We start from the raw sequence: 19,489 nt of genomic DNA on the forward strand, positions 1-19,489 counted from the left end.
ATTTATGTTTTAAAAATATCTGTTGGCTCTTGTATGGAGACAGGACTGAACAGAAGTCAGAAGATCAGGTGGAAAGCCTTGATAAACATCTAGACAAGAGATGATTCATGGTGCCTTATACTAGGATGTGATGGGGAGTGTGAGAGATGGATTAAATTTGGGGTCCATTTGGTAGGTTGATCTGCCAGCCCTCATTGATGAGGGAGCAGTGATGGCAAGATGAGTCAAAGTTTTGCTGTCAAGAGGAGCAGAGAAATAAGGTGTAGTTGGAAGAGAACACAGAGTCCATGAAGGTTCGGCTATTTTTGAAGGATCTGCTTTACCTCTATAAACATCAGTTCTTGGTCTGTGAAATGGGGATGATAATAATAATTTTAACCTCACAGCCTTGTTGTGAGGACACCTTGAGGCAATCTCTGTGAAGAGCTTAGCTTGGTGAGAGGCACTTACAAGTCCTTCATGAATGCTAGCTATTAACATAATTATTAAGGACTCACCAAAGGAGTCCAGCCATGATGTAGCCACTCTTTTATCCACATGGCAGATTCTTGAGAACATAACCACACATACGCTCTCCTTTTGCCAGCTCTCCCATAGTTTAGCTTTAGTGTGACTTGCTGTGTTTCTCGATAATCATGAACTCAGCGACCACAGTAACTTGATGTATATCCTCAGCGTATACCCTGTGAAGGGGCTCAGCAGAGGAGCATGAGTGCTCTCTCATTCCTAAATCTTTCCCAGTCACTTTTTCCAGACCCACACCCTGAGGATTGTTTGTTTTTCCTGAGCCTTCGACTGTCTCCTCAGCTCAGGACTGAAACCCAACCTAGATGAGACACAGCGGGTGTTGTTGGTAGGGGAATTTTTATCCTCATTGAATGAGACTTATTTTTGTTAGCAGAAGTCTGTGATTCACTTTGCTGAGAATAAATGGATTCTTAGATAACTGCTCTCTGTGGTGGACCCGAAGGAAGAAAATAAAGAATCTCTCCTGTTTATTAGAGCAGGGCTTGCCAACATCTGGAAGAACCCAGCAGGGCAAGAGTGAGGGGCAATGTCCACAAAGGGAGGGCTGGCCCCTGAAGGGGCATCCAGTACATCCTTGCCTTTTGGAAATGTCTGCTATTGGCACAGGGTTTTTTGTTGTTGTTGTTGTTGTTTTAATTTAAAAAAAATTTTAGGGGTTAGAAAGGCAGAGAGAGAGGGAGAGAGAGAGAATCCTAAACAGGCTCCACACTGGGCATGGAGCCTGAGGTGGGGCTCAAACTCACAACCCTGAGATCATGACCTGAACATAAATTGAGATTTGGACACTTAAGTGATTGAGTCCCAGGCAGCCTCGGTTTTTAATTTTAAGAGATAGTTGGGAATTTCATCTCTGATATGAAATATCCTGATGCACAGATGCTGCCTTAAATGTGTAAAACTTGGTAAGGGCATAGCAAAACACGTTTGTTGGCTGAAAGCAGCCACAGTCTCCTGACCTCTTGAATACCAGGTCCCAGCTTAAATGTTATTATCATCCCTTAGAGGCCACGACTGCAGAGACCAGCAAAAAGATGGAGTCCGTGAACTTCGCATAAGCCGAAGACCGTGTTGATGTAATTTGTTTTCTTAGAGGTTTTCTGAGCTCTAGCTTTTTCTAAGAAAAGTAATAGTTTTTGGTTAGGGACCTCTCATGTTACTTTCATGGTTTGAATGGTTGGAGAATGGATTCAAAAATAAAAAGATTGAGTTGTGCCTGAGAGCTGACATCTTTACATCTCTGGAAGAGAATGTAGAGCATAATGTTAAAAATCAGAGTTTAGAGTTACCAAGGACACAGTTTGAGTCTGAATCTTCTGCCTCTATATTTATGAGCTTTTCTGACCCTCAGATTTTTCTCATTAATAAAATGGAGATAATCATGATAACCCTGGCAGTTGTGATGATTACGTGAGCTGTGAATGTAAAGTTCTTCCTAAAGTATTGGGCACAGTGAAGGCTTTGAAAATGTTGGCTGCTGCCTTTATGAATGTTGTGATGGTTTTAATTACCATTGGCTTTCATGGAGCTCAATTTGGCTAATGTTTTTGTGGTTAAAAGCCTAAACATCGTCTTGATTCTGATTACAAACAAAATTTGACTAAAGATTTGGCAGGAGGGTAACTTTTGGGAATCAGTATGTCAAGACTGGTTTTTGACAATGGCCACAATGGACTATATAAAGACTACTGTCACATTTTTGCCTATTTTTCTAAGACTACTAGTTCTATTAACTTCTGAAAACTTTCTGATAACATCGCTCAACATGATCTGCTGCTTCTTGACCCCAGCAGCATTCATACTATTCTATTTCACTTACCAATATGTTGTTTTTTTTTCTCTTCTGCTTTAGCTTTGATTCCTTAATTTTTTTTCATTTGCCTTGATGAAGATGACACGTTTATTTTAATTATCACTTGTAAATTTTTAAGTTTCTTCAACATTACAATTGCTAATACAAATTTTTTTTAATTAAATTTATTTTCAGCATAACAGTATTCATTATTTTTTCACCACACCCAGTGCTCCGTGCAATCCGTGCCCTCTAATAATACCCACCACCTGGCTAATACAAATTTTTTTAAGTAGCCTTATAGATGGGATGATGGAGCTGTTCAGTATCCTGATTGGGGCGCAGGCACAAATATTGTATGCTAAATTTCTTTCAAACGTATACATGTTAACTTTACTGTTATTTCAAAGTTGTTGTTTTTTTTTTTTTCAAGAGAAAAAAGTAGCCCTATTAAAGTGTTACAACTTAAATGTAAGATGAGGTGACATTCCTAATACAAATGCTAGTTTTTTCAGGGGTCTTACAGAATATCCTACAAGAAGAGTTGAAGTAATGAAATAATGAAGTTGAAATACTAAGTTGAAAAAATGAAAAAAAAAATCACTTTTCCATTAAGAAATTACTTTTACTTTTTAAAGGTAACCTTGCGTTACAACTAGAAAATGGAGCTACTAACCCCTACTTCATCGGTTGAGAATTAAATGAGAGAAAATTAAGTGTAGTAATATGTTAAAGGCACTTAGTATATACTTACAGTATAGACAGTATTAAGAGAAACTCTTTCTCACCGACTAAGCATATTCCATCCCTTATAATTATAATGGGTATAATTAATTATACCCATTACTCACACCACTGTAGCTCTGAGGGCTGCTGGAGACAAGTTTTAAAATATGAGAACTTTATACCATCTTTTTTATATTATATGGCTATTTAAAATCTTTAATCAAATTCATCAAAGATTACCAGCCATATTACATGCCGTGATTAGCTTTCTATAAACAACTTTGCTTTCTGTGTACAAATCAGTGTTAATGAAATAAAAAATAAAACCATATCCTAGGCAAAGAACTTTATTAATCTTGTTTCAAACTTTATTCCCAGGCTTCTTCAGCTTAATTAGCTGTGAAGAATGAATTGTGTATAAGCAAAAACTGAAAAGAGCTGCAGTGTCCAAGGGGCTCGGGCTTAAAAATATTAGAGGTTTAGATTTTATCAGATCCATGAACAAAATTTTTAAAAGCAGTCCAAATATAAAATAGCAGCTCCTAAAAACTTCTTCAAGTTTTATCTTCTTCAGAAGTTGACTCAATTCAATTTGCTTCATTTTTGGAAGCTTCATCAAAATTCTCTGGAACTTCATCATTATCATCCTGTCTGATAGCAAGTGGTGCTTTTCCATCCACAGATTGTGTGGGCAGAGCTTCAGCCAGTCTTCAACTAGTCAGACTGCACCAAGTTGGTTTAAGATACTGGGTAGCATTTCTGTCAGCTGATTTGTCTCAGCATGGCCTGTAATGGTGGAAGTGGTCATTGCCTGCGAGGCCTGAACTTTGGGGTTGTTAAAGTGGATCACTGTTCTTTGGTTTGTGAACAAATTCACTTCTTCAATACCAGAGATACTGTTTACCCCTAACTTCTTTAAGGAGAACTGAAGTGTTTTATCATCTGCTGTAGCTGTTCTATGAACCACCTTCTTTCCGCGAGCAGTTCTTTTCCCACCAATGTGCACTTGTGCTTGCAGTTTGGCCAGTTTCTCCTGGTTCATGATAGTTTCTTTCATCTTGTTGGAGCAGAAATGGGACCACGTGGGGGACTAGGGTAGGCGCTCAGGGGATCTCGAGTGGACCAGCTGAGATTAGGTGCACACACACGGGGACGCTTGATTCCTTAGGTTTTAAGAGGCCTATCATATACCTGTTGTAAATCTTCCCTTGCACCCGACATAATGCCGCGCATGAGTAAACATACTGAGCACGTACTGAGTAAAACTCAGTGCCTGCATACTGATTGGATTTTCATCATAATATATGGAGACATTTAGCCTTTGTCTATACAGAACCAGCATCGGCAGCAGCAACAGCTTCAGGAGAAAGGAAGGTTCCTGGTGAGGGCAGTACCAGCACCCACAGTAGGCTGGCTTGTTTAGCAGAAGTATTAACTCTCCAACCTGGGTGCTGGTACAGAAACTGCCAGCATTAGGCAGTGAACTTTGTCAGTAATTTATTACAAAATGAAAGTGGACACAGGAACATTGCAATAAAGCCTATCAGGAAATCTTTAGAATTCTTTGAGAAGTTTAGAATCTCTGGTTTTGAAAAACTGCTGCAATAAGACAAAACAAATATCCACAGGCTTCAAAATTTCTAGAAATTAAATTTTAAGATCATTACTATTGTGTGTGGGGGAAACACTGTTTACATAGGAAGCATCAGATGAACCAATAATTGGTGAAGAAGGCCATTTAAAAATGATTGTCTCCTGTAATTGGATAGGCTGCAGTAGAATACATAAATAGGCATTTTGCATTCTATAAAAATCATGAAGCTACTTTTGCTTTTCTGTATGATGTCTACAAGTTTCAGGAAATCTCCAAGGAAATATTAAATGATATACATGAAAATGATTTACATGAACAGTTCATTTTTGAAAATTTGTTCCATAGGAATCATCAGTTACAAATGTATAAGAATTTAATTTTCAGAATAATATATCAGAAATTCATTATAATGTCCTTACAGCCTATTAAAAAATCTTAATAGTTCTAATGATAGTTGCATCGGAAATATCATGCTCAAAATTAAAAATGGTCAAAAATTATTGACAATCTTACATTTTCCAAGAGTGACCAACATTGCTTTTAACTACATATATTGTTTGAAAATAAAGTTGCTAAAAATATAAATTTTGATGATTGAATAAATGAATTAGATGTGTAAGACAGAAAAATCTTATGATCAAATAAGATATCATATTAACAAAGTTTTATTTTTTATCACATTATATAAGATTATGGCACCAAGACTATATATTTTTTTGCAATTTGTAAGTTTATGTTGTTTTTTGTCTATCACCACTATCCTTGTTACATTTTATAAGTATAAAATATTTTTAGAGAAAAACTTCCTATTATAGAATCTATAATGACATTCCCTCCTCCCCCAACCCTTGGTTTTTGACCAAGGGATCCCATATTTCCATTTTGCTGTAAGGATGGCTGGGGTGGGAGAGGAGAGGATGAACTAGTAGTACTTTGGAGAGTGGTAAGGCCCCCAGACCTGTGGACACATGCTGAATTAAACACCCACATACCATTTCCTTAGGACAGCCATTCGTTCTCAGAGGCAAAACTGAACCTACGAGAAGGAAGACAAATACTGTCCAAACTTGCTCAACATTTGCTGGGCTCTCTTCTTACACTCATCACTACTTCCTATGTATTTCATAGCAGGGTTAATTCCTTTCATTCATCCAGCTGCTTTCAGACTTGTGCACCTTTGAGCCTATAGGAGGAAAAGCAAGTGACTATTTTTGGACTGGTTGTGAGCGGATGTTTCCTCAGCTTCATAGAACTTTAAAATGGCTGCTTTTACAACTCCTCAAACTTTTTTGATAAAGGTTCATCTATTTCAGAGACCGTTTCATTCTTGTAGATACAGATGTGATTTTGTATTTGACCCTCATAGGCTAATCCCATATTTACAAAAAATATTCTCAGTATAATTTCTAAGGTGAGAATGACTTAAGTTTTCAAGTTGGAAAATGCTCCCTGAGGTGTCTAACTTAAGCATCACATTGAACATTATTATGAGGATTGGGTGAGTTTATTTCCTTTAATCACACCTAGGATTTTATTAGTAACAGTAGGCAGAATACTATTGATAATAGCAGCTTGATTCAACAGAACTTGGCTTCCTCAAGACTTGGAATTGTTACAAAGCATGACCTGAATTTCTCATCATATAAAGATAATAAAAATAAAAATCCACAGACATTTCAAAGTACAGATTTAGCCATTAGTTATGTGCACCTTCCCAACCATTTCTATTTAGGTGGCCAATTAAGATGAAAATGAAGCAATGTTTCAATTTCTTTTGTCTACAATCTGTTGCTCAGTATTTGTGATAGGCTTCTAGGCTTTGACCTAGTTGTAAAGCAGAGAGTATGATGAAGAAAGAACATAAATAGATTTCTTATTGTAGAGACATGAATGCATGGAAGGCACCGAGTCTTCAAATATGTGACATCTTTATTTTTCTTTTTGTAGCATATTCCTGTAAACTGATATCAGCTCACATGTTTCGTATTCAATTGAATTTAAACTCACTGGAGGTAAGTGATTTTTAAAAATTTGATCAAATATAAGTGTAGCCAATTTATTGCTTGAGTGTTCCCCCACACCTTAAAATCTATATAAGTTGCCTTCAACTCTCACTCAAGTCCATTAGAACATTACCTCTGGTCCCCAGTTCTTGCCTCATTCTTAGGCTAGTCCTTTATCACCCCTGCTTCTGACTTTATCACCCCTGCTTCTGACATCATACCAAATCCAGCACTCAGATCCTTGATTTTAAAAAATGAAAAAAAAAAAAAAGGGGGGAGAGAGAGAAAATATGTACAAATCCGTCTTTATCAAAAGTTTGAGTTCATACATAGCATTTACATAGAAGGAATGAAAGGATTTTTGTAATCTAATATTGAACCTCCTTGCCCTTAAAAATTGAATGGCTATAGCTATTTATTTTCTTTAAATATTTTTTACTGTGTAATTTTCTTATCATTTTTTAAGAAACTTAAATAGATTTAATTTATTTCTTTTCGGTCTTCTTTTTAAAAATGTAGATCTAAGTGCCTGATACATACCCTAAAACTTTAAAAATATTTCTTATGAGGCAGATCATCTGGCATTAAATTTCCTGTTTTTGTCTCAGAAAAATCTTTCTCTTTCACCTTTGAGGGATATTTACACTGGATATAAAATTCTAAGTTGGTGTTTCTCATTCCTTCAACACATTCTTCTCAACTGTATTGTTTCTGATGAGAAGTTTGCATTTCTTACTTTATTCTTATCTTTGCCTTCTTTCAACATTTCTTTTTTACCTCTGATTTTGTGGTTTGAATATGCTATGTATAGGTGTAAATTTTTTCGTATTGATCCTTCTTGGTGTTTTCTAAGTTTCCTGGGTCTGTAGTTATATGTTTGCTAGAGTTTGGGAACATTCTTAGTCATTCATACTTAAAATTTTTTTTTGCCTGTTCTCTTTCTCTTCTCCTTCTGATATTCCAATTAGCTGTATGTTAGACCTTTTAAATTGTCCACAGTTCTTGAATATTCTATTCTGGTTTTTTATCTAATTTTTTTACTTTATATTTCAGTTTGGGAAATTTCTATTGATATATCTTTAAGCTCATTAATTTTTAGACTTTGTGCAGTCTATTGTTGGGCCCAATAAGGGCATTCTTCATTTCTGTTACAGTGTTTTTTCAGTTTCTAGTGTTTCATTTTTATTCTTTCTTAAGTGTTTCCATCTGTCTGCTTATCTTCCCCACTTGTTCTTTTATGTTGTCTATTTTTCCATTAGAGTCCTTAACATGTTAATCAGAGTTTTTTTAATTAACATATAATATATTCTTAGCCCCAAGGGTATGGGTTTGTGAATCGCCAGTTTTACACACTTCACAGCACTCACCATAGTGGATAATCAGAGCTTATTTCAAATTCACTGTCTGATACTTCCAAAATCTGTATTATCTTTGAATCTGGTTCTGATGCTTGCTTTAGCTCTTCAGGCAGTTCTTTTTCTTGCCTTTTAGCATGTCTTGTAATTTTTGTTGGGAGCTGGACATAATGAATATGGTAAGAGGAATTGTGGTAAAGACCTTTATGTGAAGTTTTATGTTAATCTGGATGTATTTAATGTTTGTTGCAGCTATACACATGAGAAGCTCCAGATTCCTCTAGCGTCTTTGTTTATTCCCTCTTAATGTCTTGGGGTTTCTCTGAGAACTCCTCCTTAAATAGATCTGTGCCTCATAGCTCTTTTGTGTGTGTAATGCGCTGTTACTATACTGGGGCCCTGTTGGTGTGTTGTAAGGTGTGAGGTAAGAGAAGTGTTCTTACGATTAATTCTCAGTCTTTTAGTGAGTCTGTGCCCCTATGTCTTTGTGTTTCTTAGCACTTTTCTCCCCTTGGTTTAGATAGGGAGGTTAGAGGGGGTTAGAATTGGGTAAATATTCTTTCCTTTAGGTGGGATAAGACTCTGGTAAAGTCTTTAGCTTTGGAGACTAGGCTTTCATTATGGAGAATGCTCTGGGCATCTATCAAAATGTTCAGTTTCCCCCTCCTTCTGCCTGAAACATGAGGGGAGTTTTTCTTGGCTTTTCACCATGAGAACCTGGTGAGGTTTCTAGAAGTGAATCCACAAATCTGTCTTCGTCCATCAAGATTGTAACCCAAGGAGTTTATCACTTTTGAAGTAACTCATACTCAGGCTACATCAATTCCTCAAATTTACCATTTAAGTATTCCTACCAGTTTGTGACTATAGTAGTACCTTCTGCTCTAGTTACACACAGGTCATTTGTCTATTCAGATTTCTGGTGACAGTTTATCATGTGATCTCATCTATCTCTGATAGGTCCAAAGAAGGTTGGTTTGCACTTTGTTCAGCACTTTTTCTATAAGGATGGCAGTGGTGAATCCAAGCTCTTTATGTGTCATTGTTGAAATTTCAGCACCTTAGACCAACTTTTGACCTTTAAGTTTGTACAATGGACAGTATTCTTCAAGTTTGAGAGGAATAAAGTTGCATAAGTAATTAGATGAATGAGTTAGAATTTCCCAGAAGCTAATCTTGTTAGTGAAGCTTACTATGGAAGACTACGTCACTTGGATATTGTGACTTACATAGTAATCCTGGTACATTGTTTCTCTAAGATTTTCTGTTATGTCTTCAGTTCCTGTAAACTTTAGAGTTATGTCATTTTCAAAACTCATTATTCTTAAATAATCATTACTTACTTACTGATAGACTTGTTTTCCATATGAAGCATATAATGCAATTTACCCATATAATGTGCTTCAGGTTGTGTTGCAGGATTTTATATAATTAATGTTGGCAAATGACTCAGGTAGTCATGTTCTAGAATGAACCATGTTGGAGGAATTACCTTTAACTTCTGTTAACATTGGCAACAGGACTGATAAATAAACAATTTAGCAGTGGAAGAAAAAAAAGAACATTAAATTAATAGCTTTAGCTCCAAGCATTTACTTGTTCTAAGAATCTATAAAATTGAGAATAATATATTAACTAGAAAAGCACCAAGTTTTGTGTTCACTGACCAAATGAAATATGAGAATTATTAAAGTGAGGAAAACTTTCATTTTGCCAGATTATCTTCGGGGCAACAAAACAATTACAGTTATGTGAGATCATTGATGAAATATGCAGTCCACTGTGTAGTAAAAACAGAAGTAGAAATGTTTGCTATGATATATATAAATTATAATATATATAGTACATCATAGTTCCTACACAGTATGAAATCAAATTTCAAGTGTTTGAATTCCATCTGTTATTAGACCTTGAGGTTTATAAAAAGCCCTCAGTAATTCCAGGATTATTAAAGTCCCTTTTCTTTTGGGAAACACAGTTATTTCATTTGAGTAATGAGTAACGAAGGCCTCCTGAGAATAATAGGGAGGAGGTTTTTTTCATTAAAGCTTTTGGTGCTTGATACCTGTTATGTTTAAAATTTTTCCTCAGGTGGCACACTTTCTTAAAATTTTATTTATTAATATTTTTAGGGGACATCATAAAAATCTCTGATTTCTATAGACCATTGACTATAACTGAAAGTTATAGTTAAATAATATAATTAAATAATCTTTTAAATATGATTTAATAACTTATGACATTCATTTCACATAGTCATAGAAGTAAAACAGAGTTGGCAAGAACCAACAAATAATCTGGCACACATACTAGTTCACTAATGTTTCAATAGAAAGTGGTAATTGATTTTTTTAAAATTTCACTTGTATTTGATGGAGGAATTTTCTTTAGTATTAATGTCTATAACTTAACATTTTGTTACACATTTTCCTTAAAATATTCTACTACCTGAATTTTCCACTCTGCTACTGGCATGGGGAGTACTTTCTATAAAATTTTGAACTTATAAAAAAAAGATTTTATTTATTTATTTGACACAGAGAGCAAGAGAGCACAAGCAGAGGAAGTAGTAGAGGGAGAGGGAGAAGCAGGCTCCCTGCTCTTTTGAGCTTTCAACAGTTGTTTTTTATGAGGGAAGGAAAAGTTGGGGTGAGGAAAATAAGCTAAGGGAGATGATGCCCACACATCTTAAATTGAGTGATGAGTCTCTACAACTTCTTTATTTCTTCCTTAGAAGCCTGAGACTCAGTTTTATAGAGTTCACTATATTATTTTGTTCCCACTTTTGATATTTTTCTAAAAAATTCTCTGAATTTTCTAATAGGCTATTAGCATCCATCTGTATTTTCCAACTGATAAGAATTGACTCTTACTTCTATAACTTTAAAAAATCAGCTTTATTGAGATATAATCCACATTACATAAAATTTACATTTAATTTGTACAATTCAATATGTTTTAATATTTTCACCTATACATGCAACTGCCACCATAGTCAACTTTTAGAACACTTTCAACACCTCTAAATGAATCTCCCTACTCTTTAGATATCATCTCTCTCATCCTCCTTCCCCAAAACTAAACAACCACTAATCTACATTCTGTCTCTATGGGTTTGTTTTTCTTGACTTTCATGTGAATTGAATCATAATAGCATACAGTTTTTTTGACTGGCTTCTTTTAGTTACCATATTTTCAAGGTTCATTCATGTTGTAGCATTCATTGATACCTCATAACCTTTATATAGCTAAAGAATATTCCATAATTTGGATATACCATATTTTGTTTATTCATTCATTAGGTTGTTATAACTTAGGCGACTGTGAATAATGCTGCTCTAAACATTCACATACAAGTTTTGTGTCAACACTTGTTTTCATTTGTCTTGGGTATATATATGTATGAGTGGAATTGCTGGGTCATGGGTGAACTCTATGTTTACCCATCTGTGGAACTGTCAGACTATTTTCCAAAGTGGCTACACCATTTTACATTCCCAACAGCAGTGTATGGGAGTTTTGTATTTCTCTATATCCTGATCAACACTTATTATCTGACTTTTTGATCCTAGTCATGCTAATGCATGTGAAGTAGTATCTCATTGTGGTTTCCGTTGGCATTTCATCAATGACCAATGATGTCAATATTCTTTTCATGTTATTTACCTTTTAATTTCAGTGAGCTATTTGAAGGTTAGAATGAGGTAAAAATATCCCTCAGTCTACCATCTTGATTCAGAAAGTCTTTCATTTATATTTAAAAGGAGAAAAATATGGGGCACCTGGGTGGCTCAGTGGGTTAGGCCGCTGCCTTCGGCTCAGGTCATGATCTCAGGGTCCTGGGATCGAGTCCCGCATCGGGCTCTCTGCTCAACGGGGAGCCTGCTTCCTCCTCTCTCTCGCCTGCCTCTCTGCCTACTTGTGATCTCTCTCTGTCAAATAAATAAATAAAATCTTTAAAAAAAAAAAGGAGAAAAATAAAGTGATTCCCTCCCCCATCTTTGTTATAGGCAACACAACAAGCTATTACTCGGCACTGTGAAGCTCTCGGAACCCAGTTAAGTAAAGAAAATGACCTGGCCCTCATCATTGATGGTGAAACCTTGAAGTATGCCCTCAATTCTGAAATTAAAAGGAGCTTCCTCAATTTGGCCCTTTCATGTAGAGCAGTATTATGTTGTAGGTAAGGATACATTCACTGTTCTTCCCTCCCAGCTTTCTTTAACACTGTTCACATAAAGAAAATGTGGACATGGAAATACAAGTTTTTGTAGAAGCAAAGTTCCTTATTGATAAAATATATGCTCAGATTGAAGAAAGATGTCTGAATTTAATTTTACTTGTCAGGCCTAAGATATTACTAGAAAGCAGATTATAATTTTTTAGTGGTAAATTATTTAGTGATGTGTTGATATATGTCTTCAGTAAGAACAAAAGCCCTCTATTTAAAATCTGAAAAAAAATCCACTGATCTCTAGAGGAAAATGAAATTATAAGTATTAGTGCAAGTCAAACATCAACTTAAAAAGGTGAATCTTGGAACACTGCATCAAAAACTAATGATGTGGGGTGCCTGGGTGGCTCATTGGGTTAAAGCCTCTGTCTTCGGCTCAGGTCATGATCTCAGGGTCCTGGGATCAAGCCCCGCATCAGGCTCTCTGCTCAGCAGGGAGCCTGCTTCCTCCTCTCTCTCTGCCTGCCTCTCTGCCTACTTGTGATCTCTATCTGTCAAATAAATAAATCTTTAAAAAAAAACCTAATGATGTATTTTATGGTAACTAACATAATACAATTAAAAAAAAAAAAGAAAAGCCAAAAAAAAAAAAAAAAAGGACAAATCATGTACAACAAAAATGGCTGGAACTAAGGAAATAATGAAACTAGGTATAGTTGTTCCTTGCTCCTGAATGAAAATAGTAACATAACCAATTATTAAAACATCTTGATGCTTTGAACTTCTAAGTATTAATATAGATTTGCTACTGAATCAGTTGGGTTCCCTATAAGCTTTGAATGTTTCCCTTAGATGTCCTCCTGTGTTCAGATTCATCCAGCATCTGCTATAAAAATTCATCACTTTCATTGTACAAACAAACTGAGGGTTGCTGGGGGGAGGGGGGTTGGGAGAAGGGGGGTGGGGTTATGGACATTGGGGAGGGTATGTGCTATGGTGAGTGCTGTGAAGTGTGTAAACCTGGTGGTTCACATACCTGTACCCCAGGAGATAAAAATGCATTATATATTTATAAAAAATAAAAAATTTAAAAAGAAAAAAAAATTCATCACTTTCTATTCTTCACTCCACTCTCACTTGTCATGATTATAGTTTGGCCTTTAGGATTCTTTGTGATTTAGTCTTCCATTAGTTAGAACTGATAAAAATAATGGAAAGCTGAATTCAAATCCAGCTTAAGCAAAAAGGGAATTAGCTTGCATGACTGAAAATTCTGTAGGTAAAGCTGACTTCAAGGGAAGCAAGAAAATTAATCAATAGTCAATTCACCAAAATTTTTGTTTCTTTTAACTATTTAGATTTAATTGGCCAGTTTTCATTTTGCATCAGAAAAATATTTTAAGGAATGCTCACATTTTCTCTGCTCAAACTTCCCACTCATGCTGGAGGAAGCAATGAAAGGACATACTGAAGAAGCAGGGAGAAGGAGAGAACACGGACTAATTTTGCCACAAAGGGTGGATATTCCAGTAGTTGGTTTTCAGTGAACTATTAGTGGTTTGTCCTAAATCTGGCTTTACTTGTGGTTTGATGTAGAGTTCAAATGGTGTCTCCCTTTTGATGCACCTGGTGCAGGCTTTATCCCCAGGCCAGATCCCCTTTTGGCAGCAGGCCGGGGTTGAGAGACTCAAGCTTCACAAACTCATAAGATTCCATCCAGAGGAAGACGCACATATGCTTTCTCCCAGAAATCTCAGCAAATGGGACTTATGTTTGGATCTTAAAGTTAACTTGCTGTCAGAATCCCAAGATTAAAACAAAGAGATCATATACATGCTGGTAACAGTGGAAAGAGCTGATAGACCCCTAGGTCCAAAAGGATCGTAGGAGTAGAGTAGTCCTTGTACCTGCAAAGAGGGAGCCCTGCAGAGTGGACTGCCTCTAGAGGAGCCTTGAGCTGTGGTAGGCAGACACAGCCACCTGGAGAAGACATGGCAAGGAGGAGCAGGGAAATGTGCAACTTGACCTCACTCTCTTCCCTGTCCAGCTTCTGCAGGGGTCACTCTTCGACCAACCATGACAGCAACTCTCAGCTATCCAGGTTTAAGTGGTTCATTGCCTTAGTTTCTCCATTTAGTCACTTCATTCCTTGAAGTGTCCCATTAGATGAACAGTAAACATAAATGAAAACAAAACTGAAGTCTGTTGACTGAGCTATATCCTGGACTGATGAAAGCAATTTGGTATGGAACTGGCTGAAACTGTAACTTACAAAGGAAGTGGTGGTAGGGAAGGAGAGTAGGGTCTGTCTCTAACATTCTTCATGGCTTCAAAATTTTATGAATGAATTTTATCATTTTTCTTTTAAAAAAGATTTTATTTATTTTTTTGAGAGTGAGAGGGAGAAAGAGAGAGACAAAGGGCAAGCACAAGCAGGGGGGAGGGGCAGAGAGAGAGGGAGAAGTGACTCTCCGCTGAGCAGGGAACCTGACACCAGGCTCTATCCCAGGATCCTGAGAACGTGACCTGAGCCAAAGGGCAGATGCTTAACCTACTGAGACACCCCGGCACCCACTGTTTTTCTATATACTTTACGAAAATTTCATTAAGGATTTTTAGTCCATACTCATGAAGGGTATTTGTGGTTTTATTTCAAGTTTTTGAAAGGCTTTGGTTTCAGGATAATTCTGGCCTGATAAATTAATTTGGGAGGTATTTCCTTGTCCTCTGTCTACACTTTCTGTGGTATTGGTATTATTTCTTCCCAAAATGTTTGATAGACTTCATTGTTGATGCCATCTGGGTCTGACTTTGTGGGAAGATCTTAATAAATAATTATTTATTTAGCAAATATTTTCTACTAGTTCTTCAGTTAGGTTTGTGATTTGTCTTTCAAGGAATTTATTCATTTGATCTAGTTGTCAAATGTATTGTCATTAAGTTTTTCACAACATTCCTTTATTTGTTACTTTTGCGTGATTTATGGTGGTGGTCCTTCTTTCCTTCCTCATATGAATAATTTACTTTTTTCCTTGATCAGTCTAGTTAGGGCTTTACCAATTTTGCTGATATTTTCAAAAGGCCAACTTCATGGTTTGTCCAGTTTTTATGTTCTGATATATATCATTTATAATGTATCTGTACTATTATGCATAACAAATTAACATTATAAAATATATGCATGTTATAACATAGTGATATAATATTCTCACATACACTACATACTTATATTATTTTCCATTTTTAAAAATTTTTTATTTTTTTCAGTGTAACAGTATTCATTGTTTTTGCACCACACCCAGTGCTCCATGCAATCTGTGTCCTCTCCAATACCCACCACCTGGTTCCCTCAACCTCCTACCCCCTGCCCCTTCAAAACCCTCAGATTGTTTTTCAGAGTCCAGAGTCTCTCCTGGTTCACCTCCCCTTCCAATTTACCCCAACTCTCTTCTCCTCTTACTCCCCATGTCCTCCATGCTATTTGATATGCTCCACAAATAAGTGAAACCATATGATAATTGACTCTCTCTGCTTGACTTATTTCACTCAGCATAATCTCTTCTAGTCCTGTCCATGTTGCTACAGAGTTGGGTATTCATCCTTTCTGATGGAGGCATAATACTCCATAGTGTATATGGACCACATCTTCCTTATCCATTTGTTCATTGAAGGGCATCTTGGTTCTTTCCACAGTTTGGCGACCGTGGCCATTGCTGCTATAAACATTGGGGTCCAGATGGCCCTTCTTTCACTACATCTATATCTTTGGGTAAATACCCAGTAGTGCAATGGCAGGGTCATAGGGAAGTTCTATTTTTAATTTCTTGAGGAATCTCCACACTGTTCTCCAAAGAGGCTGCACCAACTTGCATTCCCACCAACAGTGTAAAAGGGTTCCCCTTTCTCCACATCCCCTCCAACACATGTTGTTTCCTGTCTTGCTAATTTTTGGCCATTCTAACTGGTGTAAGGTGGTATTTCAGTGTGGTTTTAATCTGAATCTCCCTGATAGCTAGTGATGATGAAGGGCAGGGTAGCAATTCTCGTATCAGATAAATTAGATTTTAAACTAAAGACTGTAGTCAGAGATACAGAAGGACACTACATCATTATTAAAGGGACTAGCCACCAAGATGATTTAACAATTGTAAATATCTATGCCCCCAATATGGGAGCAGCCAATTACATAAGAAAACTGTTAATCAAGATAAAGAGTCATATTGATATGAATACATTAATAGTAGGAGATCTTAACACGCCTCTCTCAGAAATAGACAGATGATCGAAGCAGAAAATCAATAAAGAAACAAGAGCATTGAATGACACACTGGACCAGATGGACCTCATAGATATATACAGAACATTCCACCCCAACACACCAGAATACTCATTCTTCTCAAGTGCACATGGAACCTTCTCAAGAATAGACCATGTACTGGGTCACAAATCAGGACTCAACCGATACCTAAATACTGAGTTTATTCCCTGCATATTCTCAGAACACAGTGCTTTGAAACTGGAGCTCAATCACAAGGAAAAGTACAAAAGGAACTCAAACACCTGGAAGCTAAAGACCACCTTGCTTAAGAATGCTTGGATCACTCGGCAGAGAGAGTCAATTATCAGATGGTTTCACTTATTTGTGGAGCATAACAAATAGCATGGAGGACATGGGGAGTTAGAGAGGAGAAGGGAGTTGGGGGAAATTGGTAGGGGAGGTGAACCATGAGAGACTATGGACTCTGAAAAACAATCTGAGGGTTTTGAAGGGGCGGGGCGGGGGGAGGTTGGGGTACCAGGTGGTGGGTATTATAGAGGGCACGGATTGCATGGAGCACTGGGTGTGGTGCAAAAATAATGAATACTGTTATGCTGAAAATAAAAAATAAATTAAAAACAAACAAACAAAAAACAAAACAAAACAAAACAAAACAAAAAGAATGCTTGGATCAACCAGGAGATCAAAGAAGAACTGAAACAATTCATGGAAACCAATGAGAATGAAGACACTTCTGTCCAAAACCTATGGGATACAGCAAAGGCGGTCCTAAGGGGGAAATACATAGCCATCCAAGCCTGTTCAAAAAAATGGAAAAACCCCGAATACACCAGCTGTCTCTACACCTTAAAGAACTAGAGAATCAACAACCAATCAAACCAACTCCACACATAAGAAAGGAAATCATCAAGATTAGAGCTGAGATCAATGAGGTAGAAACCAGAGATACAGTAGAACATATAGATGAAACTAGAACCTAGCTTTTTGAAAGAATAAGATCAATAAACCATTGGCCACACTAATCCAAAAGAAAAGAGAGAAAGCCCAAATTCATAAAATTATGAATGAAAAGGGAGAGATCACAACTAACACCAAGGAAGTAGAAACAATCATCAGAAGTTATTATCAACAGTTATATGCCAATAAGCTAAGCAGCCTAGATGAAATGGATGCATTATTTTCTATTTTTGCATTACTTTGGACTGAATTTTTAAAAATTTTTCTCATAACTTAAGATAGACACTTTTATCATTGATTTAAATTTTTTTTTCTACTATAAGCATTTTAAGCCATAAATTTTCAGGCACTGATTTAACTATATATCACAAATTTGATATGTTGTGTTTTCATCATCATTCAGTTCAAGTACAGTATTTTCTCATTTCTCTTGATTTTTTTTTTTTAATCTCATGGGCTATTTAAAAGTTATTTAATTCTCACACATTTGGGTCTTTCCTACATCCCTTTCTCTTACTGATTTCTAATTTAAAGCTATTTTCAAAGAACATACTAGATTTATTCTCCCCCCCCCCCTGCCTTGGTATTTTGTCATTCTGTTGTCTTCTGGCCCCCTTGTTTCTTTTTTTTTTTTTTAAGATTTTATTTATTTATTTGTCAGAGAGAGAGCGAGAGCGAGCACAGGCAGACAGAGTGGAAGGCAGAGTCAGAGGGAGAAGCAGGCTCCCTGTGGAGCAAGGAGCCCAATGTGGGACTTGATCCCAGGATGCTGGGATCATGACCTGAGCCAAAGGCAGCTGCTTAACCAACTGAGCCACCCAGGCGTCCCAGGCTCCCTTGTTTCTGATGAGAAGTTTGTACTGTTGTTGCCCTGTATGTGATGAATCCTTTTCCTTTTCCTAATTTCCAGATTTTCTCTTTGTTATTTGGTTTCAGTTGTTTGGCTACTTAGGCTTGATATGTGGTTCTTATTGTATTTGTTCTACTTTGGATTCAGGGGATTCCTAAATTAAAGTTTTGTTTGGTTTTTACCCAGATTGGAAAGTTTCAATCATTACTTTTTCAAGGATTTTTTTCTTTCTTTCTTTCTACTTTTGGTTTCTGTTTCTTTTGGGACTCTAATCACATACATGACTAAATGTTTGATGTTGACTATAGACGGGTGGCACTGCCACTGGATTTTTCTTTAATTTCCCCTCCTTTCTTTTTGTATTGCATGAGATTTTTCTATTGATGTGACTTCAAATTTACTGATTCCTTCCACTATCTCAGATCTGATGTTTAATTTTAGGTTAATGAAGTATATTTTTCATTTCATCCCTAGAATTTCTATTTTTTAATCGTTTCCATTCCTCTGTTGGGATATGCTGTTTGTTGACTCATAATTGTTATAATTTTCTTTGATTCTTTGAACATTTTTTATTTCAATTCTATGAACATGTATTTTTTAAATTAAAATTTTTTTCAGTGTTCCAAAATTCATTGTTTATGCACCATACCCAGTGCTCCATGCAATACGTGCCCTCCATAATACTCACAACCAGGCTCACCTAGCCCCCCACCTTCCTCCCCTCCAAAACCCTGTTTGTTTCTCAGAGTCCACAGTCTCTCATGGTTTGTCTCCCCCTCTGATTTACCCCAACTCACTTCTCCTCTCCATCTCCCCATGTCCTCCATGTTATTCCTTATGCTCCACAAATAAGCAAAACCATATGATAATTGACTCTCTCTGCTTGACTTATTTCACTCAGCATAATCTCTTCCAGTCCCATCCACATTGATAGAAAAGTTGGGTACTCGTCCTTTCTGATGTGTGGTGGCTGGCGCAACAAACCGACCAGGGTTGAGAGGGTAAGAGGATGGTGAAAAGAAATTAAGAGACAAAGAGATGTGGGCAAGAGGAGTACCAAGGAGGATGTCCAATAGTGCCAATTTTATTCAAGGCTGTGAGGCATTATATAGCTAACAGAAACAATCATGAGAAAGTATCTATTTTTAGCTGATTACTAAAGAGTTTGCAACATGCACAGAAAATCCTTCAAGCTTTCCCCTTATCTATTTCCCAAGCACCAATAACAGACCTC

General features: G+C 36.6%; 1 protein-coding gene and 1 pseudogene across 4 annotated transcripts in view; one reads left to right on the forward strand and one right to left on the reverse strand.

The window, feature by feature from the left end:
* Positions 1 to 19,489, forward strand: part of LOC309848543 (phospholipid-transporting ATPase IB-like) — a 209,965-nt gene that overhangs the window by 77,840 nt on the left and 112,636 nt on the right. For all 3 annotated transcript variants that reach the window (XM_082700264.1, XM_082700265.1, XM_082700266.1), the window contains 2 exons: positions 6,585 to 6,649; positions 12,006 to 12,178. In XM_082700264.1, the coding sequence (XP_082556390.1) occupies positions 6,585 to 6,649; positions 12,006 to 12,178 (238 nt within the window). The remainder of the gene's footprint in view (positions 1 to 6,584; positions 6,650 to 12,005; positions 12,179 to 19,489) is intronic.
* LOC309848878 (transcription factor BTF3 pseudogene) lies at positions 3,631 to 4,100 on the reverse strand (annotated as a pseudogene). The gene has a single exon. The product of its transcript is annotated as a transcription factor BTF3 pseudogene (transcript).

Source organism: Mustela nivalis (genome assembly GCF_964662115.1).
Source record: "Mustela nivalis genome assembly, chromosome: 15".
Taxonomy (NCBI): Eukaryota; Metazoa; Chordata; class Mammalia; order Carnivora; family Mustelidae; genus Mustela; species Mustela nivalis.